Raw genomic sequence first — 13236 nt, forward strand, 5'->3', positions numbered from 1 at the left:
GTCGGCTGCACCCCCTCCCTTGCCCGCCCCTCCGCCCCTCCGCCCTCCGCCCCTCCGCCCCTGTCCCCTCCCTCCCCCGCCCGGGGCCTTCCCGGGCCTTCGGCGGCTGCAAAGAGAAAGAGAGAGAGAGAGGGAGAGAGGGAGAGAGGGAAGGGAAAAAAAAGCAACAGCGGAGGGAGCGGCGGCGGAGGAGAGCGCGCGCGCGCCCCCCTCCCTCCCTCCCTCCCTCCCCCTCCCCCCAATTTCCACCGCGGCCAATTCATGGACAGGAACTACCCCAGCGCCGGCTTCGGGGACCCGCTCGGCGCCGGGGCGGGATGGAGTTACGAGAGGTCAGCGAAAGCTAGGTAAGGAGCCGGGGGTGGCCTGGAGGAAGGGGCCAAGAGGTGGGGGCCCAGCCCGGCCGGGCCCGCCCGGTTACGCGTGCATCGCAAACTCCCCTCCGGCTTGCAAGGGAGCGGCCTTCCTCGGTTTGCAACAACGCCGCCGCCCCAGTTTGCAAATTGCAAACTCCGCCAAAGCCAGCTCCGGCATGCAAAGGGAGAGATGCCGCGGAAAAATGAGGGTGCAAAACAATTTCAGACGGAAAGGCCTTGGGAAGGTGGGAGGAACTGGCGAAGCAAGGCCTGGATTTCCCCCCATCCTTGGATTCCCGGTTTGCTGACCCCTCCCCCTCGCGCCCTAGGTTCTGCTCTTGCAAAGGTGGGAAGGAAAAGAGAATTAGAACGCAGACCTGGGGGGCGCGGCCCCCCCTCAGGTCCTATTGTTCCGGGACTGCGCGAGGCCGCGCTACTCGGGGGGCCCCCCCAGAAATTCCGCGCGCTGAGTGGGCACGGGGCCCCGCCCCCTTCCTAAGCTGGGGTTTTGTGTAAGGTGGGGGTCCTGGCATCTGAGACACGCCCCCTTGAGCTCCCCCACCCTCAAAGACAGAATTCTAGTTGATGGCGAGGAGTGGAGTGTTTGACCTCTTGAGTCTGGGCCATGGATTGGGGCCGTTGCATAGGAAGATTAGGCTGTTTCCCGGGTGTGTGGTTGTGTGTGTGAGCGTGGGCCCAGTGCGTTATGTAGCTGGCAGCCTTTTCACCTGCGAACCTGCCCCTTTCCTGCTGTTTGTGTCACACCCTCACTCTTCACCTGCCCCCGAATCCCCCTCTCCCTATACACCTGGGTCTCCCAGCTTGGCTGGGCATGACCCCACGTGTGTTAGTATTCTCCATGTGGGACTCCTCGCTCTGTATCTTTCCACACAGTGAGTTGGATACTGGTTTGCACACAGACCTGGCTTTGCATGCCCCCATGCATTTGAACCTCAACCCGGGGGGATGGACGGTGTTCATGTGCACACTTGTGCCTGGTACTTTGCAGGAGTCCTATCCTCTGCCCACCTCCCATCCCTGCCCTTTGGGGAACAGTCTGTCTCCTGCTCCTGACTCGGTTTGCACCACCCCTGAGGTTCAGGGCCTCTGTGTTCCCATGTGTCTGAAGAAGAGGGGGCATCCCTTGGCCCCAGGGCCTTGTGTCACCTGCGGGGTGGGGGCTGTGGAAGCAGGTCCACATTTTCAACTTAAGGCACTTTCTCTGGCTCTTCACCCTCTCTGTGTCCTCCCTGTGCATGTCTGTGTTTGTAAATGTGAGGCTATCTGGGCTCTATTTACTGGGGCTCGAGTGGGGACCATTTCTGTGGCTCTTTAGTTGGGCACTCCGATTCCCTTGTCTTCTTTCCTTTAGGGCCCAAGGTTCCTTAGGATAGCCCCCAGTCAGCTGGAAGATTCTCCCCAACTCCCCAGGGGATTTGCTGAGTTCCCTTCTCCGAGGGTAGCTTCGGAGGATACCCTAACATCTCCTTCTTCCTCCCAGCTTGGTCTATGGCAGCTCCAGGACCTCGCACCCCGAGACGGACATCTTACACCGCCAGGCCTACGCGGCCCCCCACCCACTGCAAAGCTATGCCACCAACCACCACCCGGCAGGTACGGCCCCTGTCCCGCCCCGCCTGGCCCTCCCTCCGAAGCAAATGATTGGCTGCTGAAAGTTACAACCTTCCTAATTGGCTGTGCTCTCCGTTCTGGCCCGCCTCTTGCTACTTCTCCTCTGATTGGTTGTTCTGAGGCTGCTTAATTTCACGCCGGATTCGTCTGCCCCTGTTTCTGGCCCCGCCTCTTTTGTTCCAATTGGTCCCGTCGTCTCAGCCCCCAAATCCCACCTTCTCTTCCAGGCTTTTCCGCCTCTCCAGCCCACCCCAATCCCTTCCCTCTGGGTCTGCTCATCCTCTTGGTTCTCGGAACTCTTTCTTCCTGATTCCCTTTCTTCCTGATTGGCTCCGATTCTTTGGACCTCCCCTTTCTTCCTTAGATTTGCCCACTGCCTTATTCTTTTCCTGTGGCCCTGCCTCTAGTGCCTCGGATTGGTTCCCTTCCTTTGATCCTGCCGCTCTCCTTCCTAGATGGATCAGCAACGGGGCTGTTGTCCAATTTGACCCTTGACCCTCTTGGTTGGCTCCTTCCCTTTATTCCTCCCTCTCTGTCTCTTTTTTTTTTTTTTTTTTTAAATCTGGATCCTCTCACTTTGACTCAACTCCTTTTGCCTTGTTCTCTGGTTCTTCTCAGTGGCTGCAGTCATCCCATCCCTTCCCCTTTCTTGCTAGAATTGCCTAATCCTTTGGCCTCCCTTGGACCATAAAGACGCTCTGTGTTTTGCTCCCATTTTCTTCATGTATGGATTTTTATACCCCTTTGTCTACTTTTCCCTTCCTGGGCTCCCTGCCCTTATGATTGCATCGTACCCCATCCTGCTTATTGTTTCCTTAACTTGTCTTTGCCTCCTTTCTCCTCTTTGAATCTGCCCCTTCTCTCCAACCCCTTTTCCTGACCCAACTTGTCTTTGGCCTGCTCCTTTTCCTTTTCCACCTTGCCCTATCCCCCACCTAGCTGACTCTACCCCCCCAACCCTCACCAGGCCTCTCTGGACTCTTCGACACCGGCCTCCATCACGCAGGCTCAGCAGGGCCCGACGCCTCCGTCATGAACCTCATCTCGGCCCTGGAGTCCCGGGGCCCCCAGCCTGGTCCCTCTGCCTCTTCTCTCCTCTCCCAATTCCGCAGTCCTTCCTGGCAAACAGGTAAGGCCATTGCCAGTCCAGGAGGGCCAGGGTGGGGCTGGCTTGTGGTCAACTCTGACCTGTGGTCTCCTCCCTCATCCCCAGCCATGCACACGCCAGGCCCCACGGAGCTCTTCATCTCAGGCGCCCTGCCGGGTTCCAGCACCTTTCCATCCTCCTCTGCCCTGTCGGCCTATCAGCACCCGGCTTCCTTTGGCAGCCGCCCCTTCCCAGTACCCTCTTCCCTCAGCCTCCAGGACCCCCCATTTAGTCCCCCAGCTAATGGGCTCTTGTCCCCTCATGACGTGCTGCACCTGAAGCCCTCGCAGGCACCCACGGTGCCCTCCTCGCTAGGCTTTGAGCGCCTGGCGGGGGGTGGTGTCCTGGGGCCCGCTGGTCTCGGCCCAGCCCAAACCCCTCCTTACCGCCCAGGCCCCCCAGATCCACCCCCACCTCCCCGCCACCTCCCAACTCAGTTCAACCTGCTGGCCTCCTCTTCCGCTGCTGCTGCCGCCGCCGCCGAGCAATCCTCTCCCCAGCTCTACAACTTCTCGGGTGCCGCCCCCGGCCCACCGCCACCCGAGCGGGCCCTGCCCCGCCAGGACACCGTCATCAAGCACTACCAGCGGCCAGCCAGTGCCCAGCCCCCCCCACCACCAGCCCACGCCCTCCAGCACTACCTGAGCTGCGGAGGCAGCTATGCCTCCATGGGCCACCGGGCCAACTTGGCCTGCAGCCCCCTGGGCGGTGGGGAGCCCTCCCCGGGCGCTGGCGAGCCTAGCAAGGCTGGGCCCAGTGGAGCCACGGCCGGGGCATCGGGCCGGGCTGCGGGCCCCGAGGCAGCTGGAGGAGGTGGGGCGGCGGGTGGCGGTGGAGGTTACCGCCCCATCATTCAGTCGCCTGGTTACAAGACGGGCAAAGGTGGTTATGGGGCAGCTGCGGGCGGTGCCAACAGGCCCCCACCACCCCGTTCGACTGCCACGCCCAAATGCCAGAGCCTGGGTGGGCCAGCAGCAGCCTACGCCACTGGCAAGGCCTCTGGGGCTGGGGGGGCGGGAGGCCAGGCCTATTCCCCTGGTCAGCCCCAAGGGCTTCTAGGACCCCAGGCCTATGGGCAAGGGTTTGGAGGGGGTCAAGCGCAGGACTTGAGCAAAGGCCCTAGCTACTCAGGTGGGCCCCAGCAGCCCCCTAGTGGTCCCCCGCCTCCTGGCCTAGCCACATGTCAGAGCTATTCCCCAGACCAGCTGCAGGGGCAGCTATATGGGGTGCAGGGTGAGCCGTACCCAGGGCCAGCTGCCCACTCCCAGGGGCTGCCCACAGCCAGCCCCTCGCTCAGCTACAGTACTGGCCATTCCCCAGCACTCTCGGGCCATGGAGGTGGTTGGGGGCCCAGCTCCCTGGGGGGCGGCGGAGAGGCCAGCCCTTCTCACATCATCCGCCCGCTGCAGTCGCCTCCGGCCCCCGGCCGCCCGCCTGGAGTTGGCTCTCCAGGAGCTCCTGGCAAATACCTGAGCTCTGTCCTGGCCTCAGCCCCATTCCTGGCACCCCCAGGAGCCGGCAGCTATGCCGCCGGAGCAGGTGGCTACAAGGGCAAGGGGGATGGCTCAGAGCTGCTGGCGGGCCCCGGCGGGCCTCCCGCTGAGCGCACCGAGGATGAAGAATTCCTCATCCAGCACCTCCTGCAGGCGCCCAGCCCCCCGAGGACCTCAGGGGCAGATGGCCTGGTGGGCGAAGATGGGGCGGCGGATGCCTCCAAGGGACTTGGGAGTGGCGGGGCTGGGGGTCCCCCGGGCACACCCTACGAGCTGGCCAAGGAAGACCCACAGAGGTACCATCTGCAGAGCGTCATCCGCACCAGCGCCAGCCTTGATGAGGGTGCCACGGCGGCCCTGGAGCTGGGCCTGGGGAGGCTGAAGGAGAAGAAGAAAGGGCCAGAACGGGGTGGCGAGACCCCCGAGGGGCTGGCCACCTCAGTTGTCCACTATGGGGCAGGTGCCAAGGAGCTGGGGGCCTTCCTCCAAAAGAGCCCTCCACCCCCAACTCCCACGGCCCAGTCTGCCCAGCCTGCCCCCCACGGCCTCCTCCTAGAGGCTGGGGGCCCTGACCTCCCACTGGTGCTGCCTCCCCCTCCCCCCCAGCTGCTCCCCTCGGTCCTCAGCCATGCTCCCAGCCCCTCTTCCAGTGCTCCCAAAGTTGGCGTCCATCTCCTTGAGCCGGCCGCCCGTGATGGGGCACCCCAGCCTCCCCCCCCGCCCCCCCCACCTCCACCACCCATGCCCCTCCAGCTCGAGGCCCACCTCCGCGGCCATGGCCTGGAGCCGGGTGCCCCCAGCCCCCGCCTGCGACCCGAGGAGAGCCTGGAGCCACCCGGCACCATGCAAGAATTGCTTGGGGCCCTGGAGCCGCTGCCACCTGGGCCTGGTGACACTGGTGTGGGCCCACCTAACGCCGAGGGCAAGGATCCCTCGGGGGCCTACCGCAGCCCTAGCCCACAAGGCACCAAGGCCCCCCGCTTTGTGCCACTCACCTCCATCTGCTTCCCTGACTCCCTGCTGCAAGACGAGGAGCGCAGCTTCTTCCCCACCATGGAGGAGATGTTTGGCGGCGGCCCCGCAGATGACTATGGAAAGGCTGGGCCACCCGAGGACGAGGGCGATCCCAAGGCGGGGCCTGGGCCGCCTCCGGGCCCCCCTGCCTATGATCCCTATGGGCCCTACTGCCCCAGTCGGGCGTCCGGAGCCGGTCCCGAGACTCCAGGCCTGGGCCTGGACCCCAGCAAGCCGCCTGAGCTGCCCTCCACCGTCAACGCCGAGCCTCTGGGCCTGATCCAGAGTGGGCCCCACCAGGCGGCCCCCCCGCCCCCGCCTCCCCCCCCGCCGCCGCCACCCCCTGCCTCGGAGCCCAAGGGAGGCCTGACCTCGCCCATCTTCTGCTCTACCAAGCCAAAGAAGCTGCTTAAGACGTCCTCCTTCCACCTGCTGCGGCGCCGTGACCCGCCTTTCCAGACGCCCAAGAAGCTGTACGCCCAGGAGTACGAGTTCGAGGCCGACGAGGACAAGGCCGATGTGCCTGCTGACATCCGCCTCAACCCCCGGCGCCTGCCTGACCTGGTGTCCAGCTGCCGCTCCCGTCCGGCGCTCTCACCGCTGGGCGACATTGACTTCTGTCCACCCAACCCTGGCCCCGATGGCCCCCGGCGCCGTGGCCGCAAGCCCACCAAGGCCAAGCGTGATGGGCCGCCCCGGCCCCGGGGGAGACCCCGGATTCGCCCACTGGAGGTCCCCACCACCGCCGGGCCAGCCTTGGCCTCCACGCCTACTGATGGGGCCAAGAAACCCCGGGGCCGGGGCCGGGGTCGAGGCAGGAAGGCCGAGGAGGCCGGGGGCCCTCGGCTGGAGCCCCTGAAACCACTGAAGGTGAGGGGGAGCGAAACCCTGACGCTGGAGGGTTGGGACCACGTTTGAGGTTCTTGGGCACGGTAGGGGATGTGGTTCATCTTTCTAACACCCACGAGGAAATGAATCCGAGGGCTGGAATTTCAGGGTTCCACTGTTGCAGGGGTCTGAGAATTGAAACTTGTGTCTACAGGGAGGCGGGGGTTAGCGCTTGTATTCTTAGGTTCTAGATCCTGCAGGACTATTGATCAGGGGTCCTGGATTCCTGGGTCTTGTGGGAGGAGGGTCCGTGAGTAATGAGGGAGGGACCCCAGTCCTGTCATTCTGGAATCTGAGCAGAGGGGTCCGCAGGCATGAATTCTAGGATTCTACAGGCTGACGCTCTGAGAATTTGAACTTTAGGGTCTTAACTGGGGAGAGGGCTGGGGCCCCAGACCCCTGGGTCTGAGGGAGGAGGGGGCTTGGGGCCCTGGGCTTGTGGGCCCTGACTCCCCACTGCCCCCATATCTAGATCAAGCTGTCTGTGCCCAAGGCCGGCGAGGGTCTGGGAGCGTCATCGGGCGATGCCGTGTCAGGAGTTGACCACAACAGCCTGGACTCCAGCCTCACTCGGGAGAAGATCGAGGCCAAGATCAAGGAGGTGGAGGAGAAGCAGCCCGAGATGAAGTCCGGCTTCATGGCCTCGTTCCTGGACTTTCTCAAGTCAGGCAAGCGCCATCCGCCGCTCTACCAGGCTGGCCTGACACCCCCGCTCAGCCCCCCGAAGAGCGCACCGCCCTCCGTGCCGGCCCGGGGCCTGCCTCCCCAGCCCCCCGCCGCGCCTGCCGTGCCACAGCCCCCACCCGCCGGCGCCTTCGGGCTGGGGGGTGCGCTGGAGGCCGCCGAGAGCGAGGGCTTGGGGCTCGGCTGCCCTTCGCCCTGCAAGCGGCTGGACGAGGAGCTGAAACGGAACCTCGAGACCCTGCCCTCCTTCTCGTCGGACGAGGAAGACTCTGTCGCCAAGAACCGGGACCTGCAGGAGAGCATCTCCTCGGCCATCTCCGCCCTCGATGACCCGCCACTGGCCGGGCCTAAGGACACCTCCACTGCGGATGGGCCCCCCCTGGCTACTGAGGCTGCAGTCCCCGGGCCACCCCCTCTCCCGGGGCTCCCCAGTGCCAGCAGCGGTGGCACGCCTGGTGAGCTCTGGGAAGGTGGTCTGGGGGTGGGGCAGGGGTTTCCCGACATTCAGGTCACCAGGTCTGGTTGTGTAGATCAGGCACTGTTCACAGTGCAGGTGATTGACAGAGATATGCCTGTTTATGGAGGATAACCTCTTACTTAAGGGCAAGCCTTTTGAGAAAGGGGCGTCTTTTTCTAATCCGCCCACAGGTGCTAAGTGGACTGGCGGGGGCCCGAAGGTGGGCAGTGGAGAACACTGGGGGACAGGGCAGGCTATAAGTGATGGGGACAGGTGGGTGACAGGGATGGAGAGAGCTTTTAAAACTGATGGGGGACACGGGACCTGAGAAGGGCTCTAGGAGTTAGGGATGTGTAATAAAGGACAGAAAAGGGTCTGGGGGGCAGAGAGAGACTTGGGAGGGTTGTTTAAAGAGAAACGTGACTAGTTTCAGCAATGACTAGTCAGATCTCGTGGGGGGCCATCGGGAAACGCTGGGGGTACAGTCGGGTCTGGATGGTGTTCTGTCCTGAGAGGAGGGTTGGACAAAATTTGAGGGGCTTTGATGGGGGGGGGGAACAGAGGCATTGGGGGAAGAAAGAGGTGGCATTTGGAGGAAGGCATTTGGAGCAGTTAATGAGGAGGCTTGGGAGCTCACAGGAGTCTTAAGGGATGAAGTCTTCTGGAAGGTGGTAGAAAGATGGGCAGTGGGGAGCGAGACAGTGAGAGGCCGAAGGGAAGCACCAGGGAAGAGAGGAGAAACAGTGGAGGGTGCTAAGCAGAGTGCCTGGATCTGCCGTAACGGGAGAGAGCATGGGGGGGCGAGAGAGCCTTGGAAGGGTCAGGAAGGCTCATATCTTGGAAGGACCCAGGGATGGAGCAAAAGCAGTCTGGGGAGTCAGAAGATCTCAAGGCGTTAGAGGAGGAATGTTACAAAATCTCGCGGGGAGTTAGCGTAGCAGGAAGGAGAGGGTGTTGCCGATCCCGAGAGTGGAGAGCAGGCTGAGGAAAGGAAAGGGGAGAGCTTGGGTGGAGGAGTCTGAGACCTCTGAGCGGGAAAAGAGGAGGTGGAAGCACAGGAGCGGTTGAGGAACTGGGAGGAACATTGAGGAATGGGAGGTAAGCGTCAGGCTGGGGCTCCAAAGCAACAAAGAGACATTTCAGGACTAAAATGGACATTGTGGTTGGGAGACAGTTTCAGGGGCTCAGAGTAGCCACTGGGGCTGGGAAGGGGTCTCAGGGAGGGAGTCAGGTGTGGCACAGTGGCGACTGGGGAGCTGAGTGGCAATAAGGGGCAGAGGGCTTGTTGGCACAGGGAGGGGCATTCAGGGACAAGAGAAGAGGTGATGGGATGGTGAATGGTATTTGGGGACTAGGAGGTAGGGCAGGGCCAGGAGCTTTGTAGGCACTAGACTGGGGAGCAGAGCGGGGGTTGTTGATGGGACCAGAGAGGCCTCCTGGCCATTGTGGTGGGGACACGGAGCAATGATACTGGGATGCAGAGTTGCACTAAGACACAAAGGGGGTCTTTGGAGGCTGGGGAAAGATGGGGAGGACCAGAGCGGCATGTCTGGGTAGGAAAGTTTATTAGGACCTTGGAGAGAGAAGTTAAAGGGTCCTGGGCTTCTGGTAGGTGTCTGGGGACAGGGGTGGGTATTGAAGGTCAGGGAGGGGTCAGACAGGAGCTTTGCAGGAGGAGGAAGGTCAGCAGAAGAGGAATAAAAAGTGGAGTTGGAGGGGGATTGGGGGCAGAAATGGATGCTAGGTGAAGAGCTCAGTTTGGTCAGGAGGGATGTTGGGGTGCAGGACGGGAAGAGGGCTGTGTTGAGAGCCCCCAGAATAGGCTGGGAGGCCTTTCACTGGAAGCAGATAAACAGGTCTGGGGGGGTCGGGGTTGAGCGGGGCTCCAGCCCTGATGCCCGTCTCGCCCCCAGAGCCCCCGCTGCTGGAGGAGAAGCCCCCGCCCTCGCCGCCCCCTGCCCCGACACCCCAGCCGCCGCCCCCACCGCCGGCCCTGCCCTCGCCACCCCCTCTGGTGGCCCCCACGCCCAGCTCGCCGCCCCCACCGCCCGTGCCAGTCCCACCGGCCCTGCCCTCGCCGCCTGCCCCGCCGCCCCTGCCCACCGCAACCCCTGCCCCCCCTCCGGAGGAGCCTGCCGCCCCGTCCCCCGACGACCCCGAGCCGCCGGACGCCCGGCCCCTGCACCTGGCCAAGAAGCAGGAGACCGCGGCCGTGTGCGGGGAAACGGACGAGGAGGCTGGCGAGAGCGGCGGGGAGGGCATCTTCCGGGAGCGCGACGAGTTCGTCATCCGCGCCGAGGACATCCCTTCCCTCAAGGTGAGTCTCCTGTCGTGTCGGACAACTGGGCCCAATGCTTTGGTCACTGGAGCGTTTATCGAGCGCCTGTTGAATGACAGGCCCAGTGCTGGGGGCTGCAGGTACAGTGATGGCTGAGGCAGCCCATCTCATCCTCCTGAGTTGACAGTCGTGGGGCTGATAGAGGAGGCCAGCTGGACCCCCGCAGAGGACTTGCACGCTTCTGAGATGTTATTTGGGTGTGTGTGTGTGTCACCGATAAATAAGGTAAACCCATTGTTAGCATTTATTGCAGGTATTTTTGCTGTGGGTGCTAGGGTTATACTAAGGGACAAAGCCGATGAGGAGGGCCTGATCTTAGGGAACTTCTAACACAAGCCAAGGGGTGCTTTAAAGGCAACTTGTGCCTTGTAGGTGGAAAGCTGAGGTATTGACGTGACATACCTATGAAAAGGCACACATACAACGTGCAGATGTAGTAGCCGGTGGTTTGGGAATGCTTGTGTGTCAGGCCACATCTTAAACACTTTATGTTGGGACCTCCCTAGCGGTCCAGTGGTTAAGAATCCGTGCTTCCACGGCAGGGGACACGGGTTCAATCCCTGGTCAGGGAACTAAGATCCTTCATGCCATGCGGTGTGGCCGAAAAAAAACAAACACTTTATGTGCACCAGCGCATTTACTACTTCAGTTATTCTACACAGGGGTGGACACACTATGCCCCCCCCGCCCCCCCTCCAGCCCCCTGCCTGTTCTTATAAATAAAGTTTTATTGGCATATAGCCCCACCCACTCATTTGCATACCAGCTATGGCTGCTTTCTGCGTCCACTAGCAGAGTGGAGTAGTTGCAACAGAGCTTAGCTGATCCACAAAGCCAAAAATATTTCTTGTCTGTCCTTTTACGGAAAAAGCGTACTGATCTTCGCTGTACTTTGTTCATTGGACAGGTAGTTGGATCAGAGGATTGATATAAGTGCTTGACAAGGGTAGGTGACATCAGACGCCCGTGTAGTGTTTCTCACAGGGCATGAGGTAGAGCGAGTACTCGGTAGGGCTCACAGGGCATGAGGTAGAGCGAGTACTCAGTAGGTCAGCAAGCCATTATCACCTTGATGGTGACGCCAAGGGCTAAGGCCATTCTTCGTGTTAGTTACTGTCACTGACTGGGTAGCAACTAGGGGGCAGGAACCATGTTCGGTCTTGGATGTATGTTAACACGTTTAATTTCTTTCTTTTTTTTAAAGATTTTGTTTTTCTTTTTTGATGTGGACCATTTTAAAATTTTTTATTTATTTTTGGCTGCGTTGGGTCTTTGTTGCTGCGTGCGGGCTTCCTCTAGTTGTGGTGAGCGGGGGCTGCTCTTCGTAGCGGTGCGCGGGCTTCTCATTGCGGTGGCTTCTCAACTGTTGAGCACAGGCTCAACAGTTGTGGCGCACAGGCTTAGTTGCTCTGTGGCATGTGGGATCTTCCTGGACCAGGGCTCAAACCCGTGTCCCCTGCATTGGCAGGCAGATTCTTAACCATTGCGCCACCAGGGAAGCCCTAACGTGTTTAATTTCATCTTGGGTGTTGTTTCTTCTAAGTTACAGATGAAAACATTGTGGGGTGAATTCATTATAAGGATAGTGCATATTATTATACTTTTATTTTGTCTGTAGCTCGCAACTCGTGGGATCTTAGTTCTCCAATCAGGGATTGAACCCAGGACCATGGCAGTGAGAGTGCCAAGTCCTAACCACTGGACCGCCAGGAAATTCCCTATCATACTTCATTATTAAGTGTATTTTGCGAGAGGAACTTAGTGTGCTTTTTCCTATGTTACTTTCAATCTATTTTTTAAAAAATACTTTATTTATTTATTATTTGGCTGCGCCAGGTCTTAGTTGCGGCATGCAGGATCTTCGTTGTGGCACGCGGGATCCTTTTTTTAGTTGCGGCATGTGAGCTCTTAGTTGCGGCATGTGGGATCTAGTTCCCTGACCCGGGATCGAACCTGGGCCCCCTGCGTTGGGAGCACGAAGTCTTAACCACTGGACCGCCTGGGAAGTCCCTTCAATCTATTTTATTGTGGGAAAAGTAGGGCAAATACAGTAACAGGGCTGTGTGTATCCATCACTCAGCTTTCGCCATTATCACCTCCTGGTTGGTTCTCCTTGCTTTCCACCCTGTCACATTCTGTGCTGTCCGCCCCAGCTCACCAATCCCAGACTGTATCTTTTCATTGTTACTTTGTCATCTCCGCAGTATGATATGATAGAAGAGAACATTCACAAGAGATATGTAAGTTGTCAAAGCAGAATGGTAGAGTGAAGGCTTACTTCTCCACTCCTCAGCCAGCTACCAGAACAATCCCAATGCCTTGAGTCTCAGTATCCCTCCCTGGCTAATCCTCCCTTCTCCCTCATAGTTGTACTCACTCTACTAGTGCCCTGTGTACGTTATTTCATTTTAACTTCAAGACTTCTGAGGCTCTTTGGCCATCAGTCTGGAACAGGCGAGGGAGGTGTCAAACGAACAGCAGTGACAGGAACGGCTACCAGCTCTCAGGGGATAGGATTTGGGGCACATCATATTCAGAATTTAGTTTAATCATGGTAACCGATACATGTCACGAAGTTTATCATTTTAACTATTTTTAAGTGTACAGTTCAGCGGCATTAAGTATATTCACGTTGTTGTGCAAAGCTTCGCCACCACCTGTAAGTTTTATCTTTGTAATCTCCTTTCTTTATAGGGATTACTATCCCCCTTTTACAGAGAAGGGAACTGAGGCTCAGAGGATTAAAGTAGGCTTTCCAGGCTTTCAAGCTTGGGACCCACACCCAGTTCTACTGGCCCTGGGAGCCCACGCTCTCAGCACCAGAGTCAGCCACTCTGTGTATATTCCACCAAACATCGATAGTGCTGCTGGGCGCCCAGCACTGGGCCAAATGAACAGGGCTCTGGGGTGGGGACCCTGACTGTCCCCAGTTTACAGATGAGGAAGTTCATGTTCAGGGAGAGGGAATCATTTGGCTGATGGGTGCCAAGCCGGGATTAGAGCCAGGGCCATCTGATACCACCTCCCAGCTGGCATGGGGCAGGGGAGGGGGCCAGGCAAGGACTCAGATGCTTAAAATACAACACGAGTATGTGTTCTGATGGGGGACTCACAGCCCCAGGATTGAGCCACTCAGGCAGATGAGGACTCATTCGTGTGTCAGGAGTCGGGGCAGGCTGGCAGCATGGTTATTATGGGCCCAGCTTTGGCGTTAATCTGATTGGCTT

The 13236-nt window shown here is 59.7% G+C and overlaps 1 protein-coding gene across 1 annotated transcript in view; it reads left to right on the forward strand.

Moving 5' to 3' along the window:
* Window positions 1–92: 92 nt before the first annotated feature.
* PRR12 (proline rich 12) overlaps window positions 93–13236 on the forward strand; it is a 29337-nt gene continuing 16193 nt past the window's right edge. Inside the window, exons 1-6 of the mRNA XM_079907745.1 lie at window positions 93–347; window positions 1858–1970; window positions 2956–3117; window positions 3202–6512; window positions 7003–7669; window positions 9585–9988. Coding sequence (XP_079763871.1) covers window positions 262–347; window positions 1858–1970; window positions 2956–3117; window positions 3202–6512; window positions 7003–7669; window positions 9585–9988 — 4743 coding nt within the window. The 5' untranslated portion in view covers window positions 93–261. The remainder of the gene's footprint in view (window positions 348–1857; window positions 1971–2955; window positions 3118–3201; window positions 6513–7002; window positions 7670–9584; window positions 9989–13236) is intronic.

This window comes from Stenella coeruleoalba (genome assembly GCF_951394435.1).
Source record: "Stenella coeruleoalba genome assembly, chromosome: 20".
In the NCBI taxonomy this organism is placed as follows: domain Eukaryota; kingdom Metazoa; phylum Chordata; class Mammalia; order Artiodactyla; family Delphinidae; genus Stenella; species Stenella coeruleoalba.